Consider the following 18,465-nt stretch of genomic DNA (forward strand, 5'->3'; position numbering starts at 1 on the left):
GATTCTTAGTCAAAGAGGTTTCTCTGACTCTGTGATTGATACTATGTTACAGGCTCGTAAATCTGTATCTAGAGAGATATATTATAGAGTCTGGAAGACTTATATTTCTTGGTGTCTTACTCATCATTTTTCTTGGTATTCTTTTAGAATTCCGAGAATATTACAATTTCTTCAGGATGGTTTAGATAAGGGTTTGTCCGCAAGTTCCTTGAAAGGACAAATCTCTGCTCTTTCTGTTCTTTTTCACAGAAAGATTGCTATTCTTCCTGATATTCATTGTTTTGTACAAGCTTTGGTTCGTATAAAACCTGTCATTAAGTCAATTTCTCCTCCATGGAGTTTGAATTTGGTTCTGGGAGCTCTTCAAGCTCCTCCGTTTGAACCTATGCATTCATTGGACATTAAATTGCTTTCTTGGAAAGTTTTGTTCCTTTTGGCCATCTCTTCTGCCAGAAGAGTTTCTGAATTATCTGCTCTTTCTTGTGAGTCTCCTTTTCTGATTTTTCATCAGGATAAGGCGGTGTTGCGAACTTCTTTTGAATTTTTACCTAAGGTTGTGAATTCCAACAACATTAGTAGAGAAATCGTGGTTCCTTCATTATGTCCTAATCCTAAGAATTCTAAGGAAAAATCGTTACATTCTTTGGATGTTGTTAGAGCTTTGAAATATTATGTTGAAGCTACTAAATCTTTCCGAAAGACTTCTAGTCTATTTGTCATCTTTTCTGGTTCTAGAAAAGGCCAGAAAGCTTCTGCCATTTCTTTGGCATCCTGGTTGAAATCTTTAATTCATCTTGCCTATGTTAAATCGGGTAAGACTCCGCCTCAGCGGATTACAGCTCATTCTACTAGGTCAGTTTCTACTTCCTGGGCGTTTAGGAATGAAGCTTCAGTTGATCAGATTTGCAAAGCAGCGACTTGGTCCTCTTTGCATACTTTTACTAAATTCTACCATTTTGATGTATTCTCTTCTTCTGAAGCAGTTTTTGGTAGAAAGGTACTTCAGGCAGTGGTTTCGGTTTGAATCTTCTGCTTATGTTTTTCATTAAACTTTATTTTGGGTGTGGATTATTTTCAGCAGGAATTGGCTGTCTTTATTTTATCCCTCCCTCTCTAGTGACTCTTGTGTGGAAAGATCCACATCTTGGGTATTCATTATCCCATACGTCACTAGCTCATGGACTCTTGTTAATTACATGAAAGAAAACATAATTTATGTAAGAACTTACCTGATAAATTCATTTCTTTCATATTAACAAGAGTCCATGAGGCCCACCCTTTTTTGTGGTGGTTATGATTTTTTTGTATAAAGCACAATTATTCCAATTCCTTATTTTATATGCTTCGCACTTTTTTTCTTATCACCCCACTTCTTGGCTATTCGTTAAACTGATTTGTGGGTGTGGTGAGGGGTGTATTTATAGGCATTTTAAGGTTTGGGAAACTTTGCCCCTCCTGGTAGGAATGTATATCCCATACGTCACTAGCTCATGGACTCTTGTTAATATGAAAGAAATGAATTTATCAGGTAAGTTCTTACATAAATTATGTTTTTTTTTATTTGCTCGCATTTGGCGGTGAAATGGTGGCATAAAATATACAAAAATGGGCCTAGATCATTACTTGGGGTTGTCTACTACACTACACTAAAGCTAACATTAACCCTACAAGCTCCCTAATTAACCCTTTCACTCCTGGGCATAAAACACGTGTGGAGCACAGCAGCATTTAGCGGCCTTCTAATTACCAAAAAGCAACCCCAAAGCCATATAAGTCTCTTATTTCTGAAAAAGGCGATCCCAGAGAAGCATTTACAACCATTTGTGCCATAATTGCAGAAGCTGTTTGTAAATAATTTCAGTGGGAAACCTAAAGTTTGTGACAAAATTTGTGAAAAAGTGAACTTTTTTTTTTTATCGCATTTGGCGGTGAAATGGTGGCATGAAATATACCAAAATGGGCCTAGATCAATACTTTGGGTTGTCTTCTAAAAAAATATATATACATGTCAAGGGATATTCAGGTATTCCTGACAGATATCAGGGTTCCAATGTAACTAGCGCTAATTTTAAAAAAAGTGGTTTGGAAATAGCAAAGTGCTACTTGTATTTATGGCCCTATAACTTGCAAAAAAAGCAAAGAACGTGTAAACATTGGTATTTCTAAACTCAGGACAAAATGTAGAAACTATTTAGCATGGGTGTTTTTTTGAGATTGTAGATGTGTAACAGATTTTGGGGGTCAAAGTTAAAAAAAAGTGTTTTTTTTTCCATTTTTTCCTCATATTTTATAAAAATTCTTTTAGTAAATTATAAGATATGATGAAGATAATGGTATCTTTAGAAAGTCCATTTAATGGTGAGAAAAACGGTATATAATGTGTGTGGGTACAGTAAATGAGTAAGAGGAAAATTACAGCTAAACACAAACACTGCAGAAATGTAAAAATAGCCATTGTCATTAAGGGTAAGAAAATTGAAAAATGGTCCGGTCATTAAGGGGTTAAGGACCAAGGATGTGCCTGACACGTCCTTGGGTAATCTGAGTGCTGGAAACGATCGAGATCGCTTCCAGACGCTCAAACAGTATTGCAACGATGCCTTGATGTTGAGGCATCCTGCAATACTGTTCCTGACTGCCGGCCCCCGCTTTGATCGCTCTCCCAGTATCATCTTCTGTCAATCAATTTGACAATATAGCGCGCGAGAAAGCTGCGCTTATCGGCAGAGGTTTAAAAAAAGGTTAAAATGTGAGTAAACAAATAAATATAAAAAAATTGATGACTTAAACTCTGCCTAATTTTTAAAACTCTACCCGATGCCCTGAACAAATAGGGTTAACTTTACATTTACTTTAAGTAGTAGTATTGTTGTTGTGAGACTGAGTTCATACAGGCGCTTCATGATACAGGCATAGGAAGTGTGACATTGACAGCCTGCTTGAATTCCTTCCTCCCCGAGTTTGGTGCTACAGCCTCTGTGCTGTGCTGTGATGTTGCTGAACACATATTGGGGTGTTCTTTGGCAGTAACGCATAGCAGGAACTGAGAATAATCCATGCCTACTGTTGGTTGAATTAGTGCATGGAAAGTGTTAAAGTACCAGCATTTCAAATACCCTAGGTTGTCTATTTTTCAAAAATATATGGTTTGATGGGGGTAAATTACACTGCAACAATGTAACATAAAACACAGCACTCACTGCACAGCCAGGAACAGGTTCACCAAACCCAGCATCGATATAAAGAAACAAAATTGTTCCAGCTGGTGCAAAAAAGACTTTTATTGTGCAAACAGGGATATAAAAAAGCAACGTTTCAGGCCCACACTTGGCCCTTTCTCAAGCTTAGACTACACTGGCCAGCTTAAAAAATGTCCTAAATAGGACATGGGTGCATGATGACCTGATGTGAAAATTCCAAGTAGGAAAACTGAAATGCACCCCCTTAAAATAAGGCCTTTTAGCCCCCAGAGAGCCTGATAAACCTATGCATGGGTGGTATCACTGTACTCAGGAGATGTTGCTGAACACATATTGGGGTGTTCTTTAGCAGTTAGCCTTAAAGTTATCAGTATATGTATCCTTAAATTGCTATTTGTGTAAAAAAAAAATACCACTTTTTTTTTTTTTTTTCAAACTTTGGCATAGATTGGTGGTAAAATGGTTTCATGAAAAGAGTCAAAATACAAGTTTAATACCTTAGGTTGTCTTCTTTTAAAAAAATATATACATGTGAAGGGTTATTTAGGGATTCCTAAAAATGGTTTGGAAATAGCAAAGTGCTACTTGTACTTATTGCCCTATAACTTGCAAAAAAAGCAAAGAACATGTAAACATTGGGTATTTCTAAACTCAGGACAAAATGTAGAAACTATTTAGCATGGATGTTTTTGGTGGTTGAAGATGTGTAACAGATTTTGGGGGTAAAATTTACACACAAAAAAGATTGTTTTATCATATTTTATAATTTTTTATAGTAAATAATATGATATGATGAAAATAATGGTATCTTTAGAAAGTCCATTTAATGGCGAGAAAAACGGTATATAATATGTGTGGGTACAGTAAATGAATAAGAGGAAAATTACAGCTAAACACAAACACCACAGAAATGTAAAGACAGCCCTGGTCCTTAACGGTAAGAAAATGGAAAAATGTTCTGGTGGTTACTAAGGGGATAAAGGTTCTTGCAGAATTTTCTAACTCTGCTAAAAAAATTAGAAAAGCTGAGAGTTTTTTTTTTTAATTGTTAAGCAGAGTTCCATGAAGCTGTCTGGCATGTCCTATCTCAGTGGCTTAGCTTATCTAAACGGACATGATACCCAAATGTTGACATACTTGAAAGTGATGCAGCATAGCTGTAAAAAGTTGATTAGAAAATATCTCCTGAACATCTCTATGTAGAAAAGGAAGATATTTTACCTGAAATTTTCTCAGTAGCCACTTTAGGCAGCCAATCAAAATGCTAGTCCTGAGACTTGCAAGAGAGCATACATCTGGCATGTGAAGGCAAAGTCATGTTATTTCCCTGGCTGCATCTCCTGATTGGCTGACAATTCATATTCTACTGGTTAAATGCACAGTATGCTTAAGACAGAAAAGCAAAATTGCCATGCCCCAATGAATTAGAGCTTATTATTTTTGCATTTGAATGTTCCTTTAATTTTACCCATATTAGCAGACACATATTATTGGCATATATTATTTTAGATTTGTACCATTTATACATTTAAAAAATATGATCCTACTTATTATTATATTAATGTATAAAGGATAATAATTACCTTATGTATCCATAATGATCTTAGCGTGGGAGTCCCATTTAATTTTAAATCATGATGTATCATTGTATGCCAGCAATGCTTGTCAACATACTGAACTTGTTTTTCAGTAAAATTATTTGGTGGAAAACAGATAACCTGAGGTTCTGAAATAGAAAAAAAATAATTTTATCAATATTATTATTTCAATCAAGAAACATAATGACACACACACACTCTCTGTAAATACACTGTTGCCATATTTTGATTTTTTTGGTAGAATTTGCTGGTGAAAGTCGTCATATTATATAGTTTAATGGTAAAGTAAGTTTTGATTTGAAATGCACTCAGAAAGGTTCAGTTTTTCTGTATGTTCATTGATTGCATAACCTATTTTTCAGGCCTAATTTCAAGGCCAGGTGTTTGGGTTTTTAGGTGGTTTTTTTTTTGTGTGGTGGTTTTTTTTTGTGGGTTTTTTTATGGAAGCAAACTGATATACTTGAGGAAATTTCTTCACCATCCTAAAGCCTATTAAGCTATGTTCAGTCCCATTTGAGCACCTTTCTCATGTTTCGTTGTGACATGAGGTATTCAGAAGTGGACTTTTCAGTGGGCTTGAAGGAATATAGCTGTACCTTCACTAATTAAATCAAAACAGGACAAAATGTACACCTGGAGTTAGCTGTAGAAATTCTGGTGCAAAAGCACAAATGATCTAAAAGAGGATCTCACTTATTGTATATACAGTAATCCTAAAACAAGTTGCTAAGCTAAATTTGTTAACAATTACATGTCCACTCCACAAATAGCATAATACCTTTATTGCTTGTGATATGCATAAATATACAGTATGTACAAAAACAGGCCCATTATATTGGTGCCATGTAAAAAGACTCTATGCATTGACAGTGCAGCATAGCAAGCTTTCCTTCTTTGGCCTGTATTGTGCCACAGACAATAGGCATATTAAAAACTAGACTTGTGACCGGTGATAAATGTGGTCCTTCCAAAATGTTCGGTTCAGATTTTTTGATGGATTCAGGTCATCAGAATTTTGTTTGCTGGCTTGTCCGGTTCGGCCAAATATTTGGAAGACAATTTTGTTCGGAATTAAATTCATTACATCACATTAAAGCCTATGGGAAGTCTTTAAAAGATTTCTTTTAGCCACAAAATTACACTACTAGGAAATTCCAACAATCCAAACATTCATTGCTATCTGGGACACGAGAACATATAGGAACTGAAACAAGTTTAACAAGAAGAATTCGAACAATAATTTGGAATTAAAAGCACCATTAAAACCTTTCCATACAATTTTTTATTTTTATTCAATTTTATCTTTTTTCTTTTTTTTTTTATACCTCATGCTAAAGTACCCACATTCCTCACTTTCTCACACAACTGCTCCAAAACAAGTTTGTTAGCTCAACTAAGAGAAGGGGAGAAATAGGATAGGCAGTTCTAGGAAGCAGAATAACCAAACTAGGCTTCTGATAATAAAAGTGCATAACCCCTAAAAATATAGCTCCAAATAAGGAAGGCAAACGTCTTCAAATAGGCCGAAAACAAATGCACAAATAAAGACATCAACAACAAAATTCCTCATTAATTTTATAATTAATTTCACATTGGACCCATATATTTTGTAGGCATGGGCATTCAGCAGCTTCATTAGTTGTCGAATGCAGAAGAAGGAGGTGGCTTGTGTATTTCGGCAATTTTCGGGGGCTGGATTTATGCTTGTGAAAGACAACCAAACTAAGTTATGTGCAAATCCAGATCTTAGTCTGGTGATCTTTGACAAGCATAACTCCCCTGTCTCTGAAAATAGCCAAAATCTACGAGTTGCGGCCTACTTTCTCATTCGGCAGTAGGGTTGCCACCTCGGTCGGCCATGTTTTCCTGGACACTTATGAGTTACACATGCTGCAGGGTGTGCAGAAAGGAACATGAATAGTGCTGTTCATCACATGATGTCCAAAGTCACAATACATGTTCCTCCCTGCTTACCCTGCAGCATGTGTAACTTATAAGTGTCCAGGAAAACATGGCCGAGGTGGCAACCTTATTCGGCAGCTAATGAAGCTACCAAATAGTTTGCTTTTTACAAACCTCCCATAAAAAGCCAGATAAAAGGTTGCTTCTTGTAGTTTTTCACATGTATTTAATTCACGTATACGAATATCAGATTCATAATTTGAGCAAATTAGCTAATACTTTAGGAAGCAATTCTAATGGATTGAAACAGAATACAAAAAAAGGAATCCAAAAACAAAACCCACTTTGTTGTATGCAAAGTTTTCATACAATAAAGTCTAATAAATAGGAGAGGGAACATATATTAGTTTCTTATGTTTATATAACTATAAAAGTATATACAGAGTTCATCTTTTTAAAATGCCAAATATTTATCATTTATTATCTAGCAGTGTTATTAAAATATATTAACCAAGGTTATGATTTATCATTTTTATATTCTGGCATTTTTTTTAATGGGACTTTAACCCCTTAATGACCGCAGCACTTTTCCATTTTCTGTCCGTTTGGGACCAAGGCTATTTTTACATTTTTGCGGTGTTTGTGTTTAGCTGTAATTTTCCTCTTACTCATTTACTGTACCCACACATATTATATACCGTTTTTCTCGCCATTAAATTGACTTTCAAAAGATACCATAATTTTCATCATATCTTATAATTTACTATAAAAAACATTATAAAATATGAGGAAAAAATGGAAAAAAACACATTTTTTCTAACTTTGACCCCCAAAATCTGTTACACATCTACAACCACCAAAAAACACCCATGCTAAATAGTTTCTAAATTTTGTCCTGAGTTTAGAAATACCCAATGTTTACATGTTCTTTGCTTTTTTTGCAAGTTATAGGGCCATAAATACAAGTAGCACTTTGCTATTTCCAAACCACTTTTTTTCAAAATTAGCGCTAGTTACATTGGAACACTGATATCTGTCAGGAATACCTAAATATCCCTTGACATGTATATATTTTTTTTTAGAAGACATCCCAAAGTATTGATCTAGGCCCATTTTGGTATATTTCATGCCACCATTTCACCGCCAAATGCGATCAAATAAAATTTTTTTTTCACTTTTTCACAAATATTTTCACAAACTTTAGGTTTCTCACTGAAATTATTTACAAACAACTTATGCAATTATAGCATAAATGGTTGTAAATGCTTCTCTGGGATCCCCTTTGTTCAGAAATAGCAGACATATATGGCTTTGGCTTTGCTTTTTGGTAATTAGAAGGCTGCTAAATGCCCCTGCGCAAAATACGCGTATTATGCCCAGCAGTGAAGGGGTTAATTAGGGAGCATGTAGGGAGCTTCTAGGGTTAATTTTAGCTTTAGTGTAGTGTAGTAGACAACCCCAAGTATTGATATAGGCCCATTTTGGTATATTTCATGCCACCATTTCACCGCCAAATGCGATCAAATTAAAAAAAACGTTAATTTTTTCACAATTTTAGGTTTCTCACTGAAATTATTTACAAACAGCTTGTGCAATTATGGCACAAATGGTTGTAAATGCTTCTCTGGGATGCCCTTTGTTCAGAAATAGCAGACATATATGACTTTGGCGTTGCTTTTTGGTAATTAGAAAGTCGCTAAATGCTGCTGCGCATCACACGTGTATTATGGCTAGCAGTGAAGGGGTTAATTAGGTAGTGTGTAGGGAGCTTGCAGGGTTAATTTTAGCTTTAGTGTAGAGTTCAGCCTCCCACCTGACACATCCCACCCCCTGATCCCTCCCAAACAGCTCCCTTCCCTCCCCCACCCCACTATTGTCCCCGCCATCTTAAGTACTGGCAGAAAGTCTGCCAGTACTAAAATAAAAGATTTTTTTTTTTTTAAAAAGAAAAAAAAAAAAAGCATATTTACATATGCTGTGTTTAGGATCCCCCTTAGCCCCCAACCTCCCTGATCCCCCCCAAAACAGCTCTCTAAGCCTCCCCCTCTGCCTTATTGGGGGCCATCTTGGGTACTGGCAGCTGTCTGCCAGTACCCATTTTTCACAATCAAATATTTATTTAATTTTTATTTTTTGTTATTTCCCCCCCACCCCCCCCCCCCCCCCCCCCCCCGACCAACCCCCACCACCTAAATACCGAATAAGGTGTTTTTTTTTAAAATTACTTGTCCCACTTTTATTTTGGGACACATTTTTTTCTGTAGTGCAGCGGTCCCCACCCGGTCCCTGCCCCGGCGCGCCCCCGCGCGCACCCCCTCGTGCACGTGCGCGCGCCCCCGCGCGCGCCCGGACTTGCACGCCCACGATCCCGCCCCCCTCCACATGACAAGGGCCATCGATGGCCGCCACCCACCTCCCACACCGGCTCCCACCCACCAACGATACCGGCCATCGATGTCCGGTGCAGAGAGGGCCACAGAGTGGCTCTCTCTGCATCGGATGGCCATCTAAGGTTATTGCAGGATGCCTCCATATCGAGGCATCACTGCAATAACCGGAAAGCAGCTGGAAGCGAGCAGGATCGCTTCCAGCTGCTTTCCACACCGAGGACGTGCAGGGTACGTCCTCAGGCGTTAACTGCCTTTTTTCTGAGGACGTACCCTGCACGTCCTCGGTCATTAAGGGGTTAAACATCTTGTAATTACATTACATTTCTGTTGTCTTGCTATAGAATAACATATAAATAGATTTTAGTTTTATTGTGTGCACATTTTCAAATTAGTTTAGTTTTTTTAATGCCACATATCTGTGGCTAATTTGCATTTTGTTATCATTTTTGCTAAAGTGAAACAAAGAATATTTTGTTAACACAATGACAGTAACAAACCCTGTCTTCTCCAAATTCAAGTCCGAAGTAGAGGTGGAGTTTGACCATTGAAAAACAATTGCAGAAAAAAAGGTATTAAAGGGACAGTAAAGATATAATTTAGCATACAGTTTCAAACTTATCCAATTTACTTCTATTATTTAATTTGCTTTGTTCTCTTGGTATGCTTTGTTGACTAGTACACCCAGGTAGGCTCAGGAGCAGTAATGCACTACTAGCTGGAGCTAGCTGAATTACATCAGGAGAGCCAGTGACAAGAGGCATTTGTGTACAACCACTAAGCACCAGCTAGCTCTCAGTAGTGGATTGCGGCTCCTAAGGCTGCGTAGGCCTGTGTGGGAGGATCGTGAGAAGGAAACCATTAAAGTCTAAAAACCATGTATGGAGTTTGCCAAAAAGCATGAGAGCCCAGGTTTGATGTGGAAAAAGATTTAGTGGTTAGTTGACATCAAAAGATTTTTGGCCAAAATTCAAAGCTCTATGCGTGTCAGGATAATGCTGTGGGTGTACTTCTTGATAACAGGGACTTTTTCTTAAGAACAAACAAATGATGAAACAAATACAAAGTACGGCTAAATGACCTGCTTCAATCTGCTAAAAAAACCTTTAACCTTGTAAATAAAATTCACTTTTCAGAAAGACAACAATCACAAATAAAGTAATTCAAAGACAAAAAGAATGAATGTCCTTTTCATGGGCCAGGTCTAATCTCAGTTCCACTAAAAATCTCTGGTAATATTTTAAAATTGTGGTCCACAAGAAACAACCATTCAACCTGGAGAACCTGAGGCAAATCTGTCAAGAAGACTAAAATCACTCCAAAACTATGTGCAAAGTTAGTCCATATTTAGCTAGAAAGACGTAAAGGGGAATTTCTAAATAGCATGCCACAAAAAAAGGCTTAGAGCCCCCCATGACCCCTTCTTTTAAAGCCCAGAAGCCTCTCTTTAAAATAAAGCCACTATATATGTTTTTATAGCCAGGTGATCACAGTGGTAATATTTGAGTAGAAGCTCACTGGAGCCTCTATGTGCACATCAAAGTTATATAAATATACCCAAAGGCCCTAAATGATACGAGGATAACCCTTTCTTCTTTTAGCTATAGTGTTTATACATATATATATATATATATATATATATATATATATATATATATATATATATATATATATGTATAGTTTGAATCTGCTGGGTTTGCTGGGAAAAACAACATATAATATGTGTTAGTTTTCCTGAAAAATGACCTACACTGGGGCTTAAATGTGAGCATCTAAAAACTCCAAATCAGTTTAGCACAGGAGTGGAATTGTCTTGGCAAATAAAGGGTTAAGGCAGGGGTTTAACTCCCTTTATGCCAATAACAATTTTATTGATTTAGGTTTCATTTCCAAAGCCGTTTACAATCTATTTAAATAGTCACTGTTTCAATGAGTAAAGACAAAGGTTTATGTGCAATATTTTCATGTCATCAACTCTTGTATGCTTGCAATGAGGTAAATGTATATGTGTGTCAATGTTATCTTTAAAGGGACACTGAACCCAATTTTTCTTTTTTCTTTCGTGATTCGGATAGAGCATGCAATTGTAAGCAACTTTCTAATTTACTCCTATTATCAAATTTTCTTCATTCTCTTGGTATCTTTATTTGAAATGCAAGAATGTAAGTTTAGATGCCGGCCCATTTTTGGTGAACAACCTGGGTTATTCTTGCTGATTAGTGGATTAATTTAACGGACCAATAAACAAGTGCTGTCCAGAGTACTGAACCAAAGAATAAGTTAGATGCCTTCTTTTTCAAATAAAGATAGTCAGAGAACAAAGAAAGATAATAAGTGTAAATTAGAAAGTTGTTTAAAATTGCATGCTTTATCTGAATCACGAAATAAAAAATTAAGGGTTCAGTGTCCCTTTAAGTGCTTTCAATTTCTCTTCATGGGGCTTTGCAGGCTTTTCACAGACCTTCCCGGTAGGAAGTAAAAATAACACATTTTTGTGCATTATTTAATGCACAAATAAAAACATTTTGTGCATTATTTAAAAAAAAAAAAAAAAAGGGTTATAAAACACTATAAAAGCTAATGTGATGAATTGTAGTTGCATGTTTAGCAATGGAAAGAGAGTTATAAGAATGTTCTTTTTTTTTTTTAAAACATTTTTACACACACATACATACCTACATATTGTGACAAATCCTGCAATATTATTGGTGGTATTGAAAAGGTGCTATTCAATTGTGTATTATGGGCCAGTAATCCACTCCACACTTTGTATGTGGCAGAGAGTAGCAGGTGAGAAATCCAGTTCAGGTTTTCCAGACAATCTAAAAATTCACTCACTCACCTGCTGCTAATTAAGGACAATTAGCACTTGTTAAATGAGTGTGTGCTGGGGCTGTTAGATAGAAAACAGACTAATGTTGAGTTGCTTTGTTAAAGTTCTAGGCCTCTATGCTTATTATTCTGCTTTGTAATGATTGTGGTAAAGCCACACAACTTTAGTTAGGGCTACTTTATACTGTATAGCAAGGTTGGCCAACTGGTGATCTAAGGGCCTCATATGGCCCTCTGCACTGGTATTTGCAGCCCCAGGGAAATTGCAGAGCTAAGAATGTGTGCCAAGGAAAATGTAGAAATAAAACTGGGCTTTGGGTGGCCAAAAATCAAGAGTTCTAAATGGAAAAACACAAGATGAGAGTACCCTGCTACGTCACCTAAATACCCTGTGCCACTGAACATTTTTAGGAAGTATATTATTTGTTTTAACAGTCATAAATGTATATGTAGCCCTTAAGGCTTCTAAAATATTGACCTGCAGCCCCCATGTGTTAGGAAGCTGGCCATCCCTGCTGTATTGTAAGCACTGTGGAGCAAGGAATTGTTTTATTTATGTTAAAGTTTGTTCCTGCAAACTGTCTGTAAAAGGCCAAGGATTTTACACTGAAACCATTGCGTGGCGTACTACTTTTCTGCTTTAAAAGACTGTTTTAAAGCTGATCCTGGGACAAACCCCTAAAGGAAAGAGTAATTTTGTCACAAATATATATATATATATATATATATATATATATATATATATATATACATACAGTGTGTATATATATATATATATATATATATATAGAGAGAGAGAGAGAGAGAGAGAGAGAGAGAGAGAGCACATGTACAACTCTATATAAAAAAAATCACATATACACACTCATACACTTATATTTCTAAAAATAGAATTTATTTTATTAATACAGTAAGAGTAGGGCAATAGGGATTTAGAAGGGGGGAGTGAGATGGTGTAAGGGGCAGTTAGAGGGTGTGAGGGGGAGTTATAGAATAAGAGGGAAACAGGGTGAAAGAGAGACATGGAGAGTGATAAAGGAGAAAAAGCTTTAGAAAGAGGCACCATTTGCACTATCACGGTATGTAATATTTTCTTTTTTAAAGACTGACAAACATCATTTTGGACTCATTTATTTTAGAAAGCTTGAGATACACTTTTTTTCATTTTAAAGGGACTTTATATTCAAACATTTAAAAAAAATATATATGTTCTTGTGCTTAAAGGGACATGAAACCCAAAGTTTCTCTTTCATCGTTCAGATAGAGAATACAATTTTAAACAACTTTTCAATTTACGTCAATGCTTTGCTTCATTCTATTTGTATCCTTTATTGAAAAATAGTGATTAACTACTGGGATCAATGCACTGGGAGAGCCAATAACATGAGGTGTATATATGTGCAGCCACCTATCAGCAGCTTCTGAGTCTACCTAGGTGTCTTTTTTTTAAAACAAAGGATATCAAGAAAATAAAATAAATTAATTAATGGAAGTAAATTGGAAAGTTGTTTAAAATCACATGCTCTGTCTGAATCGGAAAATAAAACAAATTGGATGTCATGTCCCTTTAATAAAGCCAGTGAGCGGTAGAGTCCTGTGACACAATCAAGCAATTCCTGTTAATTTCAGAATCATTTTTAACAGCTTTTACTGAACTTTTTTTCCTGCAGAAAATATTTTTGGGTAGCTTCTCCCTTTAAAGGACCAGTCAACACTGTAGATTTGCATAATAAACAAAGGCATGATAAGAAGATAATGCAATAGCACTTAGTCTGAACTTCAAATTAATAGTAGATTTTTGTTAAATAAATTGAAAAGTTGTGTCTATTTCCACTCCCCCTGTACCATGTGACAGCCATCAGCCAATCACAAATGCATATACGTATATGCAGTGAATTCTTACACATTCTCAATAGGAGTTGGTGACTCAAAAAGTGTAAATATAAAAAGACTGTGCACATTTTGTTAATGGAAGTAAATTGGAAAGTTGTTTAAAATTGCATGCTCTATCTGAATCATGAAGTTTAATTTTGACTTGAGTGTCCCTTTAAGTGGTATTGGATTTGTTTTAAGGACTTATCAACCTCAAAATGTCTAAGCATTTGAGCATCACACAAACTCTGATAAAGTTTTTTAAAAATCACACTTAGAAAAGCTTAGGCGCAGCAATGCACTAATGGGACCTATCTGAACACACCTGCTGGTGAGCCAACGACAAGAGACATATGTATATGTGGTGACCAATAACCTGCTATTTCCCAGTAGTACATTGCTGCTGCTGAGCCTACCACGGTTTACACAGGAGATACATTGAGAAATAGTTTCTGAAGAAGAGAGGGGAAACAATTAAAAAGGGTTAAAGGGACATGAAACCCAAATTTTTTCTTTCATGATTCAGATAGAGAATACAATTTTAAACAACTTTCTAATTTACTTCTATTATCTAATTTGTTTCCTTCTCTTGGTATAGTTTGTTGAAGGAGCATCAATGCACTAATGATTTCTAACTGAACACATTGGTGAGCCAATCAAAATGAATATATATATGCAGCCACCAAGCCAAGGTTCTCTGCTGCTTCTGAACTTGCCTAGATAAACCTTTCAGCAAATGATAACAAGAGAAGGAAGCAAATTAAATTATACAAGTAAATTGGAAAGTTGTTTAAAATTGTATTCTCTATCTGAATCATGAAAGAAAAATTTTGAGTTTCATGTCCCTTTAAGTAAAAGCTGTTTAAATTCTGCTTGTTAGTTAATTCAGCACAGGGACATCAGTTTAAAGAACCAAAACAAAAGCTCTATAGTACATTTAGAATCATTCTCTTTCAGACAGAACAGAGAACATTTTGATATCATGTCACTCTAACTGAAAAGTGAAGAAAAATCCATAGGATGGTGTATGCAAGAAAGACCATCAGAAAAAGAATAAAACATACAAAATGATAAACTGATAGTACTAAAGAAAATGGAACAAAGGGAAAAGAAACAGCTACCAGTATATATGGTGGACTTGTCCAAGCATCATCCACTAGTGGCAAGAGATTAAAATAGCAGTCGAACATACTATAGATTTTCCACTACAATTAGACCCGACTATATTTTTACTAAACAACCTTCCTAAGATCAAATGTAAATTGAGATACGGATTACTAGTTCTTATGCTAAACTGTGCCTAGGAGATTGTTTCCCCCGGGACTGGAAATCTATCAAAGTCCCCTCCATATCAGAATGGAAATCTTTAGTTACACATACCTTATTGCTTGAGAAATATCATTACGTTGCCACAAAACAATTGGACGATTTTCTAGCTATGAACTTTATTTGGGAAGAGTATTATAACTCACAAACATAATTCAGCTTATATAACTCTACAGGATAATTTGATATGAGAAAAGAAATATTGTCTATTGGTCTGCCTGTGATATATTCTAATATTATATGTGTATATATCAAATACTACATAATAACAAGGGACACAAAAAGTCAAGGTTTGTATACTTTATTTGTAATATTGCTGTACATGTTGTTTTTCTTAAGACACAGACATCATGTAATATGTAATCTAGATATGATGCACTATATGTAACAGTTTTTGTATTGTATTTGTCTTTATGTTTATTTAATAAATAAAAAACAGAAACAGGACAAAGACAAAAAAATAAAAAGTAAAGGGCAAATATTCTAATCCTTTAGAAAAAAGATTTATTTACAAAAATTCCAGGGACTTTATGGATAAAGAAACATTCCAGTCGAAATGTAAATGCACAAAGATGGATAACATCTATGAATAGATATCTGTAATATACATGTATTAGCAAAAAAATGCTTTTAGTAAAAATGATCACTGTTTTACTATTAACATTTTTCTCTGCACGTGTATGTGAAGCATATCTAGATATTCTCAATGCACTAGTATTTTAAATATCACAGCTGCTCGGGATGCCAGTGGGGCTTGTGTCATATCATCAATTAAAGGAATAGAAAGTTAAAAATTCAAATGTGCATTTAAATGTTAAATAGAAGCAGTTTTTGCAATATACTTCCATTAGCAAAAATGCTTCTAGTAAAAATTATTACTGTTTTTCTGCAGCATACACACATATGCTCTGAGTGCCTGTGCACCAGTATTCTAACACTACACCCTCTCAGAGAGCCGGTAGTGGCTTCTATGACACAAATTACATCTTCACGCAAGCAGTACACACCACTGCCATTTCTCTGTGCTTGAATACTAATTAATACTAATAATTAATACTAATTAATTTAGAGTTTTCTATCCCTTGAACAAATTGGGTCATTACCAGAAAGTAAACGAACCTTAGGCTCTCTGAGCAAGTGCTGTGTTTAAAATGCCGGCGCACTTTTGAAACAGCTATCGTTTTATGCTATATGTAGCTTTACAAAAATAATTCTATTCAAAACCGAAATGCAACCATGTGGATTCCAATTTAGGCTGGAATGTCCCTTTAAAGGGACACTGAACCCAAAATTTTTATTTCGTGATTCAGATAGAGCATGCAATTTTAAGCAACTTTCTAATTTACTCCTATTATCAATGTTTCTTCGTTCTCTTGCTATCTTTATATAAAAAATAAGGCATCTAAGCTTTTTTCTTAGTTCAGAACTCTGGACAGCAGTTTTTGATTGGTGGATGAATTTATCCACCAATCAGCAAGGACAACCTAGGTTGTTCACCAAAAATGGGCCGGCATCTAAACTTACATTATTGCATTTCAAATAAATATTCAGAGAGAATGAAGAACATTTGATAATAGGAGTAAATTAGAAAATGGCTTAAAATGTCATGCTCTATCTGAATCACAAAAGAAAAAAAATGGGTTCAGTGTCCCTTTAAGCTTTGAAAAGCTTTTCTAAATGATCAGAATATATATAAATTAAGGAATTAAAATGGAAAATGACAAATAACAAAAACATTTTTTTTGTAGTGTTTGCAAGCATTTACTAGTTACTATTCCACTCTATGTTAAAGACAGACCAATGCTAAATTTCTAAGTCACTTCTATTTCATAGTTTTGTGGACATCTGTATATATATATATATATATATATATATATATATATATATATATATATACATATATAATATATATATATATATATATATAATATATATATATATATATATATATATATATATATATATATATATATATATATATAATATTATTTATGTAATCCAGTGAGTGCAGATATTTGTATCACTCTACAGTTATTAGAATCCTGTCACCCTGATTGCTGATATTTTGAAAGTTGAGAATCCGGATTCTTCATGACTGAGATACAGAAAAAAAATATTTTTTCTTGTTTTAAGTATTATAGACACATACAAATATATTTATGTGTATGTGTTTCTGCATTAGAATTTATTTTATACCTGCAGAAAACTTTTTTAAAGTTAGCATATCAGATTTCTTAAACTTACTTTAAAAAGTAATGAACATGTTAATAAAATAAATATATTTATTACATTAACAATCTATTTTACTTTAAGAAAATAACTTGCATCTTACCAGCAGAAATTTCTCGAGCAAAAGCTAACGAGACAAGAAGAAGCGGCAATCCAACAGAAACCAGTTTAATGATACGATCAGTTGGTAATTCCAGTCGAAAACGTTTCTTGTTTAAATGATTATCTGGAAGCAAAGAATCTGAAAGCATATACTCGGCTGCTCTGTTTGCGATAGACATTTTTCATTTAAAAAGAATAACAATCGTACTAGGAGAATTTTTTTGAGCTGTCAGAATTGTATGAATAATAAGATAAAAGTATGAAACTCAAGCAGCAAATTCAGTCCAAAAGAAAGCGCTGAAACTGTTTCAATTAGAGTTTAAATACTAAATGTTTTTTTCTAAATATAACATCTTGGTGCGTTAAAAATACAGACTGCAAAAATAGATCTGAATGGCTCTACAATAATGGTATATAATTTGAATGACCACAATATTATCAATGTGTATTTTTCTGCAAACCAAAATTAGAGACTAAATATTTGTAGTTCTATGCATATCTACACGGTGTTGACAAAGATGAGAAATAGTGTGATTAAAGGGTAGTTTGTTCTTTGCTGGTTCTATATTAAACGAGGCATGGTTACTTTAAATTATGTATGTGGACAAAGACATCATAATCATATACCCATGTAAATGATTCATTATAAACAAATAAAAATACTAGGAGTATATATAGTATAGTTAATATAAGCAATGTAATCCTAAAGCTAGGAGCATTTGCAAAAAGTAAAATAGTTTATCAATTATATTTGTTTAAAGGGACACTCAAGTCATAATTAAACTTTCATGATTCGGATAGAAAATGCAATTTTAAACAACTTTCCAATTTACTTCCATTAACAAAATGTGCACAGTCTTTTTATATTTATACTTTTTGAGTCACCAGCTGCTACTGAGCATGTGCAAGAATTCACAGAATATATACGTATATGCATTTGTGATTGGCTGATGTCTGTCACATGATACAGGAGGAGTGGAAATAGACATAACTTCAGACTAAGTGCTATTGCATTGT

At 34.8% G+C, this 18,465-nt stretch overlaps 1 protein-coding gene across 1 annotated transcript in view; it reads right to left on the reverse strand.

Moving 5' to 3' along the window:
• Positions 1-17,627, reverse strand: part of PANX3 (pannexin 3) — a 46,148-nt gene extending 28,521 nt beyond the window's left edge. The window contains exons 1-2 of the mRNA XM_053690965.1: positions 17,450-17,627; positions 4,784-4,926 (exon numbers count right to left, since the gene is read on the reverse strand). Of these exons, the coding sequence (XP_053546940.1) occupies positions 4,784-4,926; positions 17,450-17,627 (321 nt within the window). The remainder of the gene's footprint in view (positions 1-4,783; positions 4,927-17,449) is intronic.
• Between the last annotated feature and the right edge of the window lie 838 nt (positions 17,628-18,465).

The sequence above is a fragment of the Bombina bombina genome, chromosome 8 (genome assembly GCF_027579735.1).
Source record: "Bombina bombina isolate aBomBom1 chromosome 8, aBomBom1.pri, whole genome shotgun sequence".
Taxonomy (NCBI): Eukaryota; Metazoa; Chordata; class Amphibia; order Anura; family Bombinatoridae; genus Bombina; species Bombina bombina.